The sequence below is a fragment of the Panthera leo genome, chromosome B1 (assembly GCF_018350215.1).
Source record: "Panthera leo isolate Ple1 chromosome B1, P.leo_Ple1_pat1.1, whole genome shotgun sequence".
NCBI classification, from domain to species: Eukaryota; Metazoa; Chordata; class Mammalia; order Carnivora; family Felidae; genus Panthera; species Panthera leo.
Genome location: NC_056682.1, coordinates 162,446,523 through 162,466,873, shown reverse-complemented (window position 1 = coordinate 162,466,873; position 20,351 = coordinate 162,446,523). Strand labels below are relative to the sequence as shown.

The window sequence follows — 20,351 nt, the reverse complement described above, 5'->3', positions numbered from 1 at the left end:
ACATCCTTTATCACCTGAAAAGCCCTTTTTAATATTGAATAGGGTGTTTCACATCCAATAGGTGCTCAAAATTTGTGCTGACCACAGTCCTTACTATTTAACTATTTATTGCTTCCCTGCTCACTGTATAACGTTAAGCGCCACAATCGCAGAGACCTTGTTTTTCTTATTTACTAATGCAGCCTCGGTGCCAAAGAATGTGTGTGGGTGTGTAGTAGATGCTCAATAAATATTGTTGGCTAGCAGGATGGATTTTATCTGGTGGCTGCTTAAGAAATAATCTCCACCTAGAAGTCATTTCCTCAGCATTCCTACAAAAGTGAAGTATCTTTGCTTTTAAACTTTAGTCTGTATTTTCTTTTCTTTTTTTTCTTTATTCTTTTGTCATGCTCAGAAGGAACACACTGAAGTGTGAACACACTTTCCTAATCAGAATACTAATTATTCATAAGGACAATTTATTTACTCACTTATTTTTGAGAGAGAGGGCGCAAGTGAGCAAGGGGCAGAGAGAGAGACAGAGAGACAGAGAGAGAGCGTGGGGCTCACCAGAGGCGGGGCTCAAGCTCACCCTATGTGGGACTTGAACTCACAAACCGTGAGATCATGACCTGAGCCAAAGTCAGATGCTTAACGACTGAGCCACCCAAGGGCCCCCGTAAGGAGAATTTAAATCTGGTGGGTGCCACTAGGAATTATTCTGGTCAGTAGAGAGAAGAGTGCTTCTGGAGTATGCCTTGGTTAGTGTATTTATCATATTTAAATTGGCAGCTTTCCTCTAAAATCTTTTATTTATAGGATAACTATTAATATACCTCTTTCTTTTCTTTTTCTCACTTAGACTATGATCTTTAAATATATATATATATATATATATATATATATATATATACACACACACACACATATATATATATATATATATATATATATATATATATATAAGCAAAAGAAAACAAAAGCATCAAACAAAAGTCACCTAAAAAATAATAACTAACAACATTACATATATATTACAGTGGCATGTATTTTCCTTCTACTCCCAAAACACCTTAACATACTCTACATGTATAAGTTTTATAATGTTTTTATATTTTATAATGTTTTTATACCAAAACTAAAGTTAAAGAATGCAGTTATAAAGTATGGGTATCATGAATCCAACAAGAAAGAAGAAAAATTCTGTATTTTTCAGTAAGAGTTAATAACTAAGAATACCAAACCCAAATTTTTCCAGTTTTATTTCCTCGTTTTTTTCTATTTAAAAAGTATGAATCCAGGGGCACCTGGGTGGCTCAGTTGGTTGAGTGTCCAACTTCAGCTCAGGTCATGATCTCACGGTTCATGAGTTTGAGCCCCGCGTCAGGCTCTGTGCTTAAGCACAGAGCCTGCTGTGGATCCTCTGTCCCCTTCTCTCTGCCCCTCCCTTGCTCATGTGTGTGCTCTCTGCTCTCTCTCTCTCAAAAATAAATAAACATTAAAATTTTTTTTAATTATGATCCAAAATGGTACAATAAAAACAAACTTCAAAATACTTAGTAATATATCAAACAAAACAGCAACACTAAACAAAACAAAATAATTCACTGAAAAAAAAAAAAGACTATACCAACTCTACATGGACTAAGTACAAAAAGGAATCTTTTGTACTCTTGTCAAACCACAATATTTTTTTTAAAAATCACAGGAGTGGATCATAATAGAAATAGCTCTATGTGGCAGGATGATAATTTATCAATTTTTAACACGTATTTTCCCCTTAGACTTTTTTCAATTCTGTTTTGCTCAACTGTTTCTTTTCAAAGAGCTCAAAATGAAGATATTGAAAAGATAAAAACAGCGTTTCTGCATGCTGTTAGGAAATATCCCTTTCAAAAATATAGGGTATAACCAGTATGCAATTCGCCAGCTGTGGATCTTTTTTTTTTCCTCCTACACAGACAGAAAATGACATAAATTACTCTAGGAGAGAAGTATTTCTATAATATTTGTAAAATGGTACTGCAACACTATTCTACAAGTTATAAGCTATCACTGCCCCTACTGGAAAAGTCTGCGGAAAGAGGGCTGAGGGAAACCACATACAATGCTTCTCCTAAAGAATGTATGTCTTTAGGATATTTGGATCATGTGACATTCCTCACTCAGCATTTATTGCTCCCAGTGCCAACCCATTCTGGGGAAAAAGAGACAGACTGGTCAGCTTCCATTCAGCACTATCCCGCTCTGCTTTAAGTCCCTTGATTCAGAAGTAAAGAATGGGAGGAACAGAAGGGGGTACCAAGGCACAGTCATTTAGTCAAGATGCGCAGGTTGGCCAAATCCTCACAGAGTCCCTTGCTAGAAAAAAACCTGAGATCCTGAACAAATATTTCTCCTACTTTTGAGGATTAGCAGCCCCTTTGGCAAAAACAAAACAAAACAAACAAACAAAAACAAGTAAGCCCTCAATAAATAATTCATCCTATCTAGTCCTTTGAGAATGGTAAAAAATAGAAGTTGCGGGAGAAATCCATACCCAGGCTCAAGCCTTCTCTCAGGTATCAGGTACCCACTAATGTCAAGCTAACCTCTAGCTCTCTCAGAATCTTTAAGTCGGAAGTAAAGTGGGGGTGCCTGGGTGGCTCAGTCTATTAAGCGTCCGACTCTTGATTTTTGCTCAGGCCATGATCTCGGGGTTCATGGGATCGAGCCGCGCATTGGACTCCATACTGACAGCATGGAGCCTACTTGGGATTTTCTCTCTCCCTCTCCCTCTCTCACTGCCCCTTCCCCACTTGCACTTGCTCTCTCTCAAAATAAATAAATGAACTTAAAAGAAAAAAAAAGTAAAGTGTTAAGATCCTCTAGATATTCAGCCAACCTAGGTACAAGATTCCTTCAGAAAGACCTGCCCTTAAGTTACACCCAAGATTTCCTGTGAATGAGCATAAATAAGACTTGGTTTCTCCAAGGCTGACTAACATTAAAAAAAAAAAAAGAAAAAAGAAAGAAAAGCAATTAAACAGTGTTACTGCCTTCCATTCTTAGGAACCCAGATGTTTAAAAAGGGGGAAAAAAATCCCAGCAAGCATTGGGGTGGACAGCATAGTACAAACAGAGAGAGGGAGTGGCTCAGGACAGAACCCTCAGTCTGCACAGAGAAGCACAAATCATGATTATTTCCCTTCTGGTCATGCAAACCAGAATGGTTGTAACCCTTCTTGGTTTTCATAAAACAAAGACCCACCCAGATGTGTCTTTGGCCACTGGCATAAATGCGTATTTGAAACTTTTCTGGTAGACCCACAGAACACTAAGGACCAAAATTGTTAGCCTTCAACTTACTTTGCCTGATCCCTAACTCTAGCTTCCAGCTGGAATAACATATGATATCATTGCTTCTAAGGCAAGCCCAGTTTAAAAGCAAGTTTCCTCAGCCCATATATTCGACTCTCACTTTCTAATCAGATGGTTGGCACAAATTCACCTAACTCCAAAATCTGGCGATGTGCCCTCCCTAGGCAAAGAAACAAGAAATTCATGCATGGTATTTTTTTTTTATGTTTTCCATTTGTCTTTTTTATTATTCAGAAATACTTTAATGTGATAGAGAAGAACAACAACATTAAAATAAAATATTCTGCAGGAGAAAAGTGAAATGAAGATTATGTATCCTTATGGAGAAACGTATAGGTCTCATGAGGTTTCAGTAAAAGGTTTGCTGAGGAGTAAAACTCAAGATGAAAATCCAAGCTGGCTGCCAAATTTCTGGATATATCAAAGAAAAATTAGTGGGAAATGTTGCATTTTAATGATCTCAGTACTCACAGATGAAGTTATCTAATAAATGCATACAAAGCTATCAAATAAATGCATATAAACTGAAGATTTAATTCATGGCCTATGTAGATCCTACTGTGTTTTTGAAAACTTTTTGATCTGAATGCCCAGGAACAAGAATGCGTGGAATATAAGATTTAAACGGCCAATAGTTATTCGGACGTTCTGCCCCAGGACAAATATTCCAGCCATACACACTAGTGAAGCCCATGGTTTCAATCAGATCTGGGTTTTAACCTGGCTCCAATACTTGCTAGCAGTAAGACCATAGGCAAATTCATAACTTGTCCAGACTCTGCTATGCAGTCCCCCAGTCTTCATCAGCAGTTCCAAAAGTGTATGTATAAATTGGTTGAGAAGAATCTAGGACTTACTTTTTCCACAGACGCAATACTACAGGTTCAGCACTCACATATTCAGACAAGCCTAGAAAATCCCATCTGGTCCCAGATCTCCGGCCATGGCACAAATGGTGCTCAGGCACTGATAGCCAATCGACATTACATGATAAACTGTGCACATGCAAGAAGCCATAAATGTTTCCATCGGTAACCTCACGGCCCAGCAGGCAGCATGGACTCAACAGATTGTTATTACATGGAATGAATAGAATATTTTCTTTTGCAAAAGTCTTTTCAGCTGATTTTCCCTCCACCATTGGGGAGTGACACCTTTCTTGGCAGAGAACTAGAAGGCAGGGGCTTCCCCGGGAGAAGAGAAAAGGTGATGAAGGGATGATTTGTATTTCTAAAAACCAGAGACGTTTTAGTTACAGTGTCTCCCCAGGCATTCAGAATTGTGGGGGGAACGAGGGGGTAGAAGTCTTGTCAATTAATAAAGAGTCTAATCATGTGAGCCCCTGAGGGACCAACATGTTAATCTATTCAGATCTCTTTAATTCCAAATGTCTTTCATCTAGGACTTATTCAGCAAATTTGTTTGGAAAATTTTAAAGCTCTAATAATTTATGGCTGCATTTAAGTAATCTAAATCCCATACACTATTTCCAAATATCCCAGAAACTGGTGACATTTAAGAGTGCAGGCATTGAGACAATTCATTACTTTGACCGCTTTCTCATGAGATCATAAAACGATCAGAATTTCAAGGCTCACAGAACAAACCACTGCTATGAAAACGGCAGCAAGAGACGACCATGTTAATCAGAATGTAGGTTAGCTACTGTCACAAAGACCCAAAATTATAGTGGCTTGCAAGATAGGCAAGCATGAAAATGAAGGGTGTACATTCTGGGACATACTTGTAAACAAGGTCAACGAAGTCCTTAGTCTCACTTATCTTACAGTCTAGCAAGGAAGACAATGTATTTCTCAGTGACGTAAAGTCCGGGTAGGTGGTCCAGGGCTGGTACAGTGTTCACACCATCTTCAGCAAACCAACCATGGTCCTCCCATCATTCATTTCAACATCTCCAACGCACAGCTTCCTCTCGCGACCCAAGATGGCCACGCTGGCTCCTGCCATCCCGGCTGCATTTCAGCATGCAGGAAGAAAGGGTAAGAGGCGTGTGTACCTACCCTCTCCGCGCACAGCCTGAAAGCGGCCCACCTCACTTGTGCTTGTGTCTCATTCACCAGAACCTAGCTGCAAAGGTGACTGGGAAGGACAGCCATTATTTTGGGTGGCTATGTGCTATGTAAGAAGTCAGAATAGGTGTTAACATAAAAAGCTTCAGTCCTATGTCTATGCAAAGCATCATTCTGAACTCTCATAAAGGACTTAAGTAGTTATTCGTATTCAGGTGCCATTCTGTGGCAAGTGAACTCCATGTTTATAACAAACTTCTCAAATTCCCACAGGCAGGCAGGTAAGCCTGCTATGGCCAGCATGAAAATGAAGAATGTACATTCTGGAACATACCTGTAAACAGGGTCAACAAAGTCCCTAGTCTCACTTATCTTACGGTCTAGCAAGGGAGACAATGAGTGTGTAAACAAAAACTATCAGCAAAGGAGAAACAAAATTAAACTAAAGTGATGACAGAGCTACTCAGGGAAGGCTTGGCTTTCCTGAGGACGTGACATTGAAGTTTTGATCTGGACCAGCCATCAGAAAAGCTGGGGGAAAAAAACCCTAATATTTTAAAGTCCCAAGTTTTCCTATTTACCAGAATCAATGTTACTTCAGCTCTATTTTTCTTTTTTTGACCTGTTATGCAGGGAAGAAGTGTGTGTGTGTGTGTGTGTGTGTGTGTGTGTGTGTGTGTACGCATGCACGTGTTCACATGTGCATGTGCATGTGCATGTGGCTGGGAAAAGGAGATCTATAACTTAATACTGAAATTAATACTTAGGAGTTAGCCATAATGTGGCCATAATGTGGTTCTCCAGAACCATGAGAAAGAGGCCCTACAGCTATTTATAGGGAAAGGAGGATAAACAAAGAAAATGGTTAGAAAAGTTGTGAGAACATGCAATCTTTGTATTCAGGAGTTATTTTTTTCGCTTGTTCTAAGTAGTGTTTCTTGGTGTTTGTATTTCTTAAATAGTATTAACTAATTTCAGGTCGGTTGTTCTAACTAAATTTTAGTTAGTTCATAATGGGTAATCAGCAGTTGTGAATAAAATGTCTCACATGTTTTTAATCAAAATGAGTTACATGCAAGATAGGTAAAAAGTAGGAAAATTCAATAATTAAATTTTATGTATCAGTAGTGATTTAAAACACTAATCATGGGTTTAATTAAGATAATCTGTCACAATTTTTAGCAATGTAAAGGCAGTGTTTTTATATTTAAAATATTATACAAGTTATATTTCACTCTAGGGACCAAAGCTAAGTCAACACATTCTTAAGCTATCAAGAATCCACACAGAAAAAAAAATTTTTTTTCTACTTGAATTAAACACTTTATTTTAATTACAATATTGGAGTCATATCTGGAATTTGAGGAGGGCTTGCTCGAGCAGTCCTGTTTTGGAACATTGTGTGGTTGTGGTCAGATGTCCACTGGAGCTACAACCACCTGAAAGCTCCATGAGCTGGGCATCCAAGATGGCTCCCTCACACAGCTGGTAGGCAAGGTTGGGGATTCTACAAGAGCCCTTGTCATCTCAAAAATGGAGGTCTCAGGGTGCCTGGATGGTTCAGTCTGGCATCCAACTTCGGCTCAGGTCGTGATCTCATGGCTCATGAGGTCTAGCCCCACATAAGGCCCTCTGCTGTCAGCGCAGAGCCCACATTGGATCCTTTGTCCCCCCCTCTCTCTCTGCCCCTCCCCCGCTCATGCTTTCTCCAACCCCGTTCCTGTCTGTCTCTATCTCTCTCTCTCTGTCTCTCTCTCTCTCTCAAAAATAAATAAACATTAAAAAACATTAAAAATATGGAGGTCTCAGGGCAATTAGACTTCTTACATGGCAGCAGGATTACCCCAGAGGTAACGATGTATTCACAGCATAGTGCACTAGGCACAAACTTACTGGGGGGAGGGGGGGGCCTGGGAGGGGGGGGGCGGGGCGGGAAACCTCCTCAATTTATGAAAAGTGCTACAGTGAAATGAATACCTCATGTGCCAAGGCATTTGTCATAGTCATGGCCAGTGAAGGAAAACTGCCATTTAAATAACATTATTTTAACCCAATGGGCAATACAGCAGTCAGGAAGACACCAAGTCAAACCTAAGGTCTGAATTCCTACCTTCAAAGCCCCATTTTATTGACTCTAAGATACCACTGATCATAATATATACGATTATTACCAAATAATATATACCATTATTTTATATACTTCCAGCAAGAAACAATACTGCCATTAAACTAAGAAATACCATGAATTTCAGGATGCATCCCAATTTCAGAAATACTAAAATGTGGGGAAAAATTGACATCTTAGAATCAATGAAAAATGGTAGTATTCTTCTGACCAAATCTGCCCCTTTTATTTTCAGAATGGAAAATTACCTTTGTTATTTTCAACCCAATCATTAAAAAATAAAGTTTTCCTATGTATTATGTTACATCTCTTTATAGGTACAAAACTGCTTAATACAAATGTCCAAAGAGATAACTAATAAATCCCCATTTAACTCTTCTCCCAAAATATTTAAGACATTTCATTCAAAACAACTGATTACTGTAGGGCTCTCCAAAGGGACCACCAAAAAAAAAAAACAAAAACAAAAACAAAAACAAAAAAACCACACCTCTCTTCTGAACAAGTTGAGAAATAAAGCAGACCTTAGTAAAGGCATGAGTCGAAACATGCCTTTTTTTAGTGATAAAGGCCAGTCTGGGTGATAGAATATTAGGTCTGTCAGCCAAGTGGCTTGTTCCTATGGAGCTCCAGAATCAGACAGCCTTTTCCCCCGGGTCAGGGGCAAGCTCTGACCAGGGAGCCCTCCCATAGAGACACAGGGCAGAGCACCTACTCCCTGCTGCCAGCTTGCTCTAAGGAGTAAGAAGAGTGGAGAAAGAAGAAGGCAGATTCTGGTGCTGAAACCGCTGAGTACCACAGTGCTCTCCACAGACAGAGCACCTCTCGAGAGGAGAAAAGGCAGAGTTGAGCCCATTCAATCATCCCAAATTTGCCAACTAGAAAAGACAGTCCTCTTCCCAAGAGAGGAGGATGTAAAGGGTCAGAGACAGACTAAGAGCATGCCTACAAAGACCCACCTCATGGAAATCTGGAATGGGGGAAAGTTGTTGTTCTCTAATACTTGCCTTTGCAGTTATTTTGATGTAATACTGTAAAAAACACTGTGACATAATAAGAACTATATATTTAGTCTCTGCCCCCAGTTCCTGGCACACAGCTTCTAAAATCCTTATATTTTCCTGAGCGATACAAATTCTAGAATCATCATTTGTTCTAATATTTGGTCTTTGACCCTGGTTCCTGGTACACAGAACTCCTAAATCCCTTGCAATTTCCTGGATGATAGGAGCATCTTTTGTTCTAATGAGGTAACTCTTAGTGGATTCCTGAATAGTTCCTGAGGACTGGTCACCAGAAAGACCAAGCTATGAGTAGAAGCTTGGAACTTCCAGCCTTACCCACTCTTCTCCAGGGAGGGGGAGGGGCTAGAGACTGAGTTAATAATCAATCATGCCTACATGATGAAGCCTCCATAAAAATACTTCAAGTATACAGTTCAGTGAGCTTTTGGTTTGGTAAACACATCCATGTGCTGGGAGGGTGGCACATCCCATCCACATGGGGACAAAAGCTCCTGCACTTAAGACCCTTCCAGACCTCACCCTATGTACCTCTTAATCTGAGTGTTCACCTATATACTTTGTAATACCCTTTATAATAAACTGATCAAGTTAAATAAATGTTTCCCTGAGTTTTGTGTGCCATTATACCAAATATCAAGCCCGAGAAAGGGGTTATGGGCGACCTGATATCTAACCGGTTGGTCAGAAGTATGAGAAGCCCAGACTTGCAATTGATGTCTAAAGTGGGGGGAAGGGGGGGAGTCTTGTGGGACTGCGCCTACAACCTGTGGGGTCTGCACTAGCTCCATTTAGTTAGTGTCATGATTGAACTGTAGGTCACCCAGTTGGTGTTTAGAGTTGGAGGATTGGTTGGTGTAGGGAGTCCTACATGTTTGGTGTCAGAACTGTTGAGAGTCGAGTATAAAAGAAATAAGAGGTTTTCTTTTAAACATGCTCCACAGTTTTCCTTCTCAGGAAAAATCCTATGAAAAATCTCCTTAATGTGTAAACGGCACTCAGGACTGCTTTGGGAATCATCTTTTTCTGCCTCGTACCTCACTCTTTATCCAAATGATGTGACCAGCACTTTTGCAAGTGACAAGTCACAACAAAACGGGACCTCCCAGGGTGTCGGTGTGGTCAGGCATGGAACTGAAATGAGGCATTACTTCCAAGCCGCGCCACATGGCTGGGGACCTCACAGAAGCTCTAGAGGACTGGGAAGGTGAACCCCCAGTTTGTTACAGCACAAGCAGGCATACTCTTTAGCTAAGGGAAATGTGATTTGTTACAGAAGAGATATTCTGAAATTTAGTATCTCATAAAAGGAGTTCATTCTACCCATAAAAAAACTGGTTTGACAACTAGTAAAATGGTATAGCTACTTTTCACTGCAAAGGCAAGTGAAATTTAAGACTAAAGCAACATGTACCTGGGTTATCTTGAGTGGCTTTGTAACTCATTTTATTTGATTTCAAACTCCCTTTCCAAGTGTGATATTTTAATTTAGAAATGTAAATTCTGCCCAAAGAAATAACTGGAGATGGGTAACACATATGTATAAAGTATATTATTTTAGGAAATATAAACACAGCTGCCTCTTCTACCACAGAGCTTGCTACTGTTTCATAACCACAGTAAATTATGGTCAATAAAGTTTTTCTTTGTGACAATTAGCACAAAAACATCAGACATGCAGATTAGAGACACTGGGATTTACATCTAGCTTTAAAGAAAAATGCTGTTAAATATTATCAAACAGTAAATACAAAAAGGCAGTAACATTGTCCTAAGGAACAACTTCATTTTTCCTTAACAAACTTTAAGTTAGAAAAACAAAGTCTAGGCGAGAGTATGTTGAAGGCATTGCTCTTATAAAATAAATTGGCATTTGTAATATTTGTGGTTCAGCTGAAAGAATAAATAACTACTATTTATTGAGTGTTTACTAAATGTCAAGCACTGTACTTAGTGATGTACGTACATAATTGCATTCAATCCTAACAATAGCAGACACTATGAGGTAGGCAATTTGATCTTAATTAGATGAGGTGACGAAATCAATCTCTCTTGCTCCACTCTAAAAAGAGATTTCTTCGTAGACGACTATCCAAAATAAGTAAATCTGTACTTTAATTTACTGAGGAGAGCACCTGTTGGGATGAGCACTGGGTGTTGTATGGAAACCAATTTCACAATAAATTTCATATTATAAATAAATAAATAAATAAATAAATAAATAAATAAATAAAGCAAAGCTACTCTTACAAGTGAATACATTCATGAATAGAATCACATATGTATCCATGTTCAGATTAAATCTGCTCTTTCCTACATTTGAAACTTGAAACAGAAACAATTATTTGGCAATGTGCACACATGTACCAAACACCTAAAACACAGACTGTGATATTGGACCTTGGAGATAAGGGAGAGGAAAAGGAGTTGAGAAGCTGTTTTATCTCCTTTGGTCTTTAAAAGCATATTCACTGCTGATAAATATTAGATTTTTCCCCAACAACACTCAAAAAAGTTTCTCTTTTGAGCACACAACATGATCTTTCTGTCATTTTCAGAAGCCTCAGCCAAACATAAGTCTTATGAATTGTACTCAGATCTGTTGCTGATTTGTCATAAAATCGCCTAAACCACTGAACCAAAAGATGGTAGTGTAGAGGAAATGCAGTAACCTGTATTTAAGTATAGATTTCCAGGACCAATTTCTTTTTCTTAACCAAGATTGTCTATAATGTTACTTAGGCCATAAAGTCAACATTGAGGTCCCGGTGACAAAGGCCTGGTAGAAAGTGGTGGAAATGAGTCTCCAAAGAAATAAACAATTCTCCGTGCTGACTGAGATTTGCATCTAAGTGGCTCTCAAGCTCTTTGGGAAATGCTAGAAGTTGCCTTCGTCCTCAAAATAAACTTAGATGCTCTACTATCAAACTAATGTCTGTAAAAGGGATAGCTCACCGTATATTAGGACTTGTTACACTAATGGGTAAATGTATACTATATAAAATAAGCATGTCCATATACAAAGAGCAATTATGACGGCCAGTCTACAAGTTTGCCTCTGCTACAACACTAACATGCAAGGATCCAAAAATGATGGAGAACACAGTGCTAGCCGGGTAACGTGCAATTATGATAAGAAGTAGGGTTTTTGCATTTTAAACGCTTACTTCTTTTCCCCAGTGTTTTTATTCCTTTCCACTTGCTGAAAGAACCACACCAAGTCCTGTGGTCACATCTGAGGCAGTCTAATATGGAACAGGATTCTAAAACTTAATTACAAATATAAGATGGCTTAGCATTAATACTGGATCAAGTTTCTTCAGAAACCTCTAGTGAGTTGAAAGATGATCATTCCTGGGAGAAAACTGCTCTGCCTTGTGTTAAAACACTTTTGCTAGACTTTGGAGCTAGAGAATCACCTTAGAGGACATAAGTGGTGGGCAGCAGAGGGTGAGGAAGCTGTGTGGCAGGGCAGTGGGGAGGGAAGGAGTTGGAGCAGTGGCCTGGAGCAGGTTATCAGAGCCTAAAGGACTATACAGGGATCCAGGGGGGAAGTAACAAGTCTACAGGTTGTTAGAACCAAAGGAGGTGAAAAAAAGCACTCACTGAAAGTTGGAGAAGAGCAGTCTCCAAAGACCATGTCAGAGCCTGAGCAGGAAGGTGAGATCATCTGAACAGGGGAGTGGCAAAGGCAATATTCTGGCTGGGGTCAGAGCCTGCAGAATGAGGAGGTGTCTGTGCCGTGCGGGCAGCAGTGGGGTCTGCTGGTGGGTCCCGGAGCCTGAGAGGAGTGAGGAGGGCACCCATGCACGAGGGCGAGGCAGGGGGAGCACAGGGCAAGATGTCAGAGCTCCAGCGAGGCGAGAAGGGCATGCACGTGGCAGCTTCAGGAGGACTGCCTGTGTGGGAGGCGAAAGAGAACATCTATGTGGACTTGGCCATGGCCTGCAGCAGGAAGACAGAGCCCAGGTGAGGTGAGGAGGGCGTGAGAGGCGCGGCAATTCTAATGGGAAATTGGTTACATAAGGGGGGAATCTATCATGTCATTCAATATGTTGAGGGTAAGGGGAGACAGGTTCTTCATGGTCAGAGAGGGAAGTTACAAACAGGGAAAGGGAAAAAGCTACAATAACCCTGTGGTATTAGATCAGAATTGTGGTTAGTATGAACTCATGGCCTTTAATAGATAGCTATAGGTATGAGTATACATGAGATAGACAGATGCAGATACAGATAGCTGGATCTTTAGAATGATTAATAAAATTCCACTAACACTAAAATAAAAAACAAAGTGAGCAAAATAAAAATAAATAAATAAAAATAAAATACTAGACATTTAAAAATGGAATATAACTATATATTCAAAGGAGATTTAAATATTTAAGAGAAGTCTATGAATCAATTTCTGCCAATAAATTTGAAAATACAAATGAATAGCCAACTTAAGCTAATATCAACTACCAAAGTCTCAAGAAGAAACAGGAAATTAAATAGATCTAGAAATATTTAAGTGATTAAATCAGAAATAAAAATCTAAATCTAACAACAACAAAGCTATGGGGAGGTGGTTCTTTAGAGATATCTCCCTGTTGAGCAACTGATTATTCCTTTCTTATACAAATAGCTCCAGAAAATATAAAAATGAAACTTATCCTGATTCTTAAAAAAGTACCATAACCTTTGTTTTAAAACCAGACAATGGCACCACAATAAAGAAAAATCATATGCTAATCTCACCTAGGAGCATAAGTGCAAATAGCTAAGTAAAGTATTCGCAAACTAAATCCAGCAGTGGGGCAGGACCAAGTTGAACTTATCCAGGAACACAGTAATGATTCTTTAACATTAAAAAATTATGACTACAAGTTACCACGTTAACAATTAAGGGTGAGAAAACCCTACATAGTCATCTAAAAAATTCATAATCTGTATTAAATCAAATCCAACACTCACATATGATAAAAACAACAGCAACAAAACAACAACGTAGCAAACTAGGTTTAGGAAGGAACATTCTTAGCCTGATTTTTAAAAAAGTAAAAAAACAAAAAACAAAAAAAACAAAAAACAAAAAACAAAAAAAACCTCAGCAAACATAATATTTAATGGTAAAATTTTAGAACATTTTCTTTAAACTCAGGAATAAGACGAAGATACCTCTTTTCACTGCCTCTGTTGAGCAGTATCCTCGTATCTGGTCAGTGCACTAAGAAAGAAATGGTGTCCAGTGTAGAAAGGAAGAAACAAATATAATGCAAAAGCAAAGTTTTTGGACATGTGATCACCAGGCAAGAGTCAAGAGTATTCCTGTGTGCCAGCAACAAACAATTAGAAAATTGAACCTTAAGAAATTCAACTCACAATGGTATTAAAATCTTTAAAATACCCACAAATAAATCTTGTAATTCTCTTTTATAAAGAAAAGCATAAAACTGGACATACTGATTTTAAAACATTGTAGTATTAATTCTGTGATGGATAAACTGACTAACCTGGAACGGACTAGAAAGTAAGAAACATGCTCACTTTTATGTGGCGTCTTAGCATATCATATATTAGTAGGAAAAGGATGAATATCTTTTGGCTCCAAATAACAGAAAACCAACATTTTTTAAATGACTCAAACAATGAGAAGAATAATTATATCACAAAACAAGATATTTGAGCTAAGGTTCAAAGTCATCAAAGATCCAGACTCTGTCTTCCTCGGATCTCAGTGAGCTCCCTTCATTATCAAAACTGCTCATGTCACAAACATACATCAAGAGGCAGAAAAAGGAAATTGTTTCCTAATTATGTATCTTCTGTCAGGGCAAAAGAAAACCTTTCCTAGAAGTGTTTCCTAGAAGTGTTTCCTAGAAGTGTTTCTAGGTAGGTAGTCTAGCAGACTACCCTTCGCCTATCTTTGGCTTGAGCTGCTAAACTAATCATCAGGTAAGGAAATGAAAATGCCAATGTATTCTGAGACCAATCAGGATTTGCCTGAATCACATGAGAAAAGAGCAGACACTGGAACAAAACTGATGCTTTGCCAACACGAGAAAGAGGAAAATGACTCTTAGATAAATAATTTATGGTACTTGGAGTATTTCATAAATAATGTGGGGAGATTAGACTATCCATATGGAAGAAAAGAAAGTTAGGGGCGCCTGGGTGGCTCAGTTGTTAAGCATCTGACTTCAGCTCAGGTCATGATCTCACAGCTCATGACTTTGAGTCCCACTACGGGTGACCACGAGCCCTGCTTTGGGTGAGCTCGTGCCCCCACTTCGGGTAAACATGAGTCCCGAATAAGCCCCACTTCTCTCTCTCCCTCTCTCTCTCTCTGCCCCTCGCTCACTTGTGCCCTCTCTCTCTCAAAACAAGAAAAGAAAGATCTGAATGATACCATAAACAAAAATAAATTCCACGTGCATTAAAATTTCACATGTCAAAAGTAAATTTTTAGTGGAAAATATAGAACAACATGTTTAGAAATTAGGGGTATAAATAGGTTTCTAATATAAAACATAAATAAGCACAAATCATAAAGGATAATATTAACCAGCTAGATTATATTAAAATTTTAGACTTCTGTACAATATACTGGAATTAAAGTTAAAAGATAAACCACATCCTTGGAGAAGTATTTGCATGATATGAGACAGTTTTTCTGTTACCCAATAGATAAAAATGGGCACAATATAAGAATGGGCAATTGAGGGCTGACAGGGTGGCTCACTCAGTTGGGCGTTTGACTCTTGATATTGGCAGGTCATGATCTTACATTTCATGAGATCAAGCCCCACGTTGAGCTCTGGGCTGGCAGCACAGAGCCTGCTTGGGATTCTCTCTCCCTCTTTCTCTGCCCTCCTTTGCTCTTTCTCTCTCTCTCTCTCTCTCTCAAAATAAATAAACAAACAAAAAAACAAAAAAGAATGAGTAATTGACAGAAGAGGAAGATTGAAAAGCCAATAAATACTATACAAGATGTCCAACCTCATCAGGAGTCAGAGAATTGCAAACTTACATAAAGAAATAGCACTGACTCCACTATTTAAAAAAAATGTTCTAATTTGATAAAACTGAGTACTGGACACTATGTAAGGGAACAAAATGTCATCCATGCCTAGTGCAAGGGTCAACTAGTTCAAACTCTTTGGTGATCGCTTTTGGGATATTCAGTGAACTCAACAATATGCATGGTCAACAATCTAACATCCTTTCCAAGGTATGTATCCTACAAAAACTCTTTCACATGTACACCAAAAAACATGTCCTGGGAGATTCACCATATTCTTTTTTCTCTATTTCTCCTCCCCCTCTCTCTCTCTCTCCCTCTCTCTCTCTCTCTCCACTGAATTTCCTCTCACTCTCTCTGTCCCTCTCCATACACACACACACATGCACACGCCCACATACAAATATGGAATATTTGAATTGGATAAATAAAGTGTGTATAGTCATACAATCAAATAGTATGGTATAGTTTAAATGAACTAGATCAATACATGTCAGCTTGAACTATCTTAAAAGTAGGATGTTGAGAGGAAAACACAAGTTGTTTAGGAATATTTATAATATAATATTACTTACATAAAAAGTAAAAGCCAGAGCCCAAAATTCTGTATTATTTATGGATAAATAAGTATTTAATAAAATATAAAAACAAGGAATTGAGTTTGTGAATACCTCTGGGAAAACAAAAAGGAGAATCAGAGCAAGGAAGGGAATAGTATCAGAAATGTTTCAACTTTATTTCTAGTTTTATTTCTTTAATGAAAAAGGATATAAAGTAAACATAAAAATGGTAAATTATTCTGATTCTATGTGGAGAATATGTGGATATGTCATATTATTTTATTTAAGTTTGAAATGCTTTATAACTTCTTAAGTTTTATCAATCATGAAAAGGTCCTGACCCAATACAAATCACTTCAAATTCACCACATTCACAAATGTAGTTTGCCTTCCCTCATCTTTTACTAAACATCATTTTAAACCACATGCTAGATGTTATCTGAGGATTAGTGTCAGAAGAAATGTAAATAGTAGCAATATTCTACAAGAAAAGCAGCAAGGATTGAATAAAGATGCCATGGAGATCAAGAAAGGTCCAAATGGCATAAAGTTGAAGAGGTTCCCAAAGGTTAGTCAAATGCTCAAAAGACATTCTTGATATTGAGTGAAAAGCCAAAGAGGTCACTATAAAAAAAAAAAAAAAAAAAAAAAAAAAAGGTATGGAAAATTCCTAGTGTAATTTTAATTTGGAGGTTCTTAGAGAATATGATATAGAGCATATGTCAACAATATGACTTATTATTAAGACTACAATAAAAATCCAAGTTTTTCCCCAGAAGTGAACATTTTAACTATTAATATCCCAAGAAACTCCCATAGCAACATACCTGGAGAAGGAGTCTTTCAAAAGCCAGAAAGTTGTCCCATTTGGCAGTCTGTGGGTGTTTCAGAGTTTGAACTGTGGCCAGCCCAAGCTGTAGGAGCCCGCAGTGACTCACTAAAGCTTTGAGGTTGTTCTTGAACAGATGAATATAGGACAGGAGCTGCCCTGGAGTGACTCTCCCTGGAGAAACAATAATTTATCAATGGTGAAATCATGAGAAGAATGTCATCAGTAATACTACTGCCTTGCACTGGGCAGAACTTCAGAGTTGACGGCGAGCTTTCCTAAGCCTTTGTGATTCTTAAAACAACATGGTGACAACAGCAAATTTGAAACTATTACCTACATTGCACAAGTAAAGACGCAGATGTTAAGCCATCTGGCCAAGGCCATATTGCTAGTAGAGTTTATCCTGTAATTCTACAATGCCCCATAAATAAGTTCTCAGATAAAGTTACACCAGTAAGTATTGGTGAGCTCAAAATAGGGTGCCTCTCCAAGACTGAGGACATAACAATCGAAGAAGCAAAAAGGCAAAATTTCTAATGGTGCACGTGTGTACAGAAAGTCGGAGGAGAAATCTGTTATGACTGGAGCTAAAACCTTATCACTGGTATCAGTGGGTTCATGACAATATTCATGAAGATAAAAGCTGGCTGTTACATGAAATAAAAACCTATGGAGAACTGGAGTGGCAACAAACAAACAAACAAACAAACAAACCTGGAAGACAAGGCATCAGAAGAAAATGTTTGGCATCATTTTTACTAGGGTGGTTGCCTTGACCTAGACCCAGAGCCCCATCTCATAAAGGACTAGAGATTGTAAGAAAAACGAAACAAAATGCCTGTTGAAGATTCACTCCTTCAGAGCCTCTAGCTCCAACTTTTGCCTATAGCAGTCCTTCAAGTGTTTTAACATTCTCCAGGGTCTCAGACTGCATTCCTGCCATTCATCGGTACTGTGGATGAAACTCCTGAACACCAGATTCTCTCCACTGGACAAGAAGGCGGCAATGGGGCCGAACTTAGATGCAAGTCTGGTAAATCTTTCCTGCACATCTTATTCTGTCAGTGCTGGGCTTGATTTAATCATAGAACTGTGTCTTAATGGTAGAAAGCAACTACCATCAGAAATTTTGTCTAAAACAGCATATTACTAGTAAATTTTTTAAAAACCTCTTGGTATGAGAAATAATAATACTGTCATTGCATGTTTTTTTATTCATCATTTTCGTGAAAACCCAGTGTGTGAAATTTGAATAAACAAACTTTTGTGTTTTAAGTCTTGCGTTCCCAGAAATCAGCATAACATTTCCCTCTTCTTCAGTCATTTTTCTAGTATAATAAAGGCACAGTACATTAAAATATTTAGATACAGTATGTCCTGCTAAAACTTAATTGTTCACACACAATTGGCAAACGGAATAATTTCAGTATTACACAAAAGTCACATCTGTTCATTTGTCATTTTTTCTCATTATTTTAACATTTTGTGGGGCGCCTGGGTGGCGCAGTCGGTTAAGCGTCCGACTTCAGCCAGGTCATGATCTCGCGGTCCGTGAGTTCGAGCCCCGCGTCAGGCTCTGGGCTGATGGCTCGGAGCCTGGAGCCTGTTTCTGATTCTGTGTCTCCCTCTCTCTCTGCCCCTCCCCCGTTCATGCTCTGTCTCTCTCTGTCCCAAAAATAAATAAAAACGTTGAAAAAAAAATTTTTAAAAAAACATTTTGTGCCACCTAATAGCAGGAGCTGAACGCTGCAAGCCATAAGACGAAACAAACCATGATACCCAGTGCGCACGCATTTCCAGCTCCTTCTCTGGGCTCTGCCTGGCCATGTGCCCCTGCCTTGGAAGTGCTTCCTGTTCTCCTAATCTTCGGCACAACTAAACAGCCTCTCCTCCTCTTTACATCCCCTTCCAGTAAGCTACCTTCAACTCTCTGGTTCACATAGAGTCCTGTATATGCTGTAACATTTCCCTTTGTATAGAAATTTAGCATACCTTTTTTATCTATGCTAGTATTTTATCAAGATTCCTACTGGTTTTGTCAGTGCTCGGATTATTAATTTGCAAAGACTTTTGAATGGGCCTCTGCTAATGGTATTTTTTTTTATCATGAATCCTGATTCCTAGTATGTGATTCTGCAAAACAACTTTTCCAGGAATGTATACACATTATAGCAAAAACACCCACAACAATACATAAAGGTAACAGCTCTACTAAAATGAAACCATAGGTCAGTAGGCAGGACCATCAGAGAAAAATTCAACAGTTAACACAAGACAGCCTGAATCTTGTGCGTGAAAGATGCTTTAGGAGATTTGTAAATAACATACAAAAGGCTCAGAGAGTAGACTGAACAAATAGGTTTATATCCCTTCCTTACTCCATCAGAATGCCAGAAAAAAATAAAAAGGGATAGAAACACACAACAAAGAGACTGTAAGATAGTCTATATGCAGACAAAAGATTTCAAACATTTTGCCCCCATCTGTTGGTTATTTTTGTAACCTACATTATATACTAAAACTTTCTTTTTTGTTCTGTCAACTGCAGATGGTAGCCTCCAGCTTTCCATGTTCTAAAAAGAGGACATTAGTCAACCCCCCCCTTACACTTCCCTTTACTTATTTCCCCTTTTCATCTTTCAAATCACCAATACTTATATTTGTACCTTGTCACGATGACAGGCATTTATATTTTTTTCTGTAGCCATAACACAGTCTTATGTGCTCTTTCTATGGTTTCATTAGAAAAGTTCAAAATCAATCGATAGTGCTTACATCATTATAAACTATATAACTACTACTGACAGAGCCAAATTAAGTGCTATGATTACATTTCCTTATGCATATAATACTCTGCTCCTAAAATGCTCTATGGCATATTTTTTTCTTCCATTCTTCCTTTTCCCCTCCCTCCCTCCCTCCCTTTCTCCCTTCCTTCCTTCCTTCCTTCCTTCCTTCCTTCCTTCCTCTCTCTCTCTGTCTCTCTCTGTTCTGATAAGGTATTATCTGCCTTCACCGAAGCTTTAACGTTTTCTAACCTCAAATACACTCTCTTACCTTTGGAGTCTGTGCGGTTTTTTCCTTCCTCAATACTGTCAAACCCTTCATGGTCCCATTCCAACATGGGCAGACTGTTTTCTAGGCCTTTCTGCACAGCCAGCAGCCTGGAACTGCTTTTATTGCTCTCCTCTGTTGGAACTGTTTCATTAAATCCTTGATTTTTCTTTCTTGGTATACTGCCTTGTTTTGCTGGACATCCTCAAGTAACTTCCTCAGAAAGGAAACTTTGAAGAAAGCAGAGTTTTTGTGTCCCTGAAAAGGCATTTTCTTGCCCTCAGAGTTTCATAATAGTTTGTCTGGGTCTGCAATTCTAGGTTGCCAATAATGTGCTGTTCACTACATCCTGGTTTTCATGGTTGCTAATAAAGAATGTGTGCCAATCT

The 20,351-nt window shown here is 38.6% G+C and overlaps 1 protein-coding gene across 3 annotated transcripts in view; it reads right to left on the bottom strand.

Annotated features, from left to right (window-relative positions):
* Positions 1-20,351, bottom strand: part of SCFD2 (sec1 family domain containing 2) — a 401,014-nt gene that overhangs the window by 307,098 nt on the left and 73,565 nt on the right. For all 3 annotated transcript variants that reach the window (XR_006201954.1, XM_042936396.1, XM_042936397.1), the window contains exon 4: positions 16,904-17,079. Coding sequence is in view for 2 of the 3 variants with exons in the window: in XM_042936396.1 (XP_042792330.1) it covers positions 16,904-17,079 (176 nt within the window). In the remaining variant the exon portion in view is untranslated. The remainder of the gene's footprint in view (positions 1-16,903; positions 17,080-20,351) is intronic.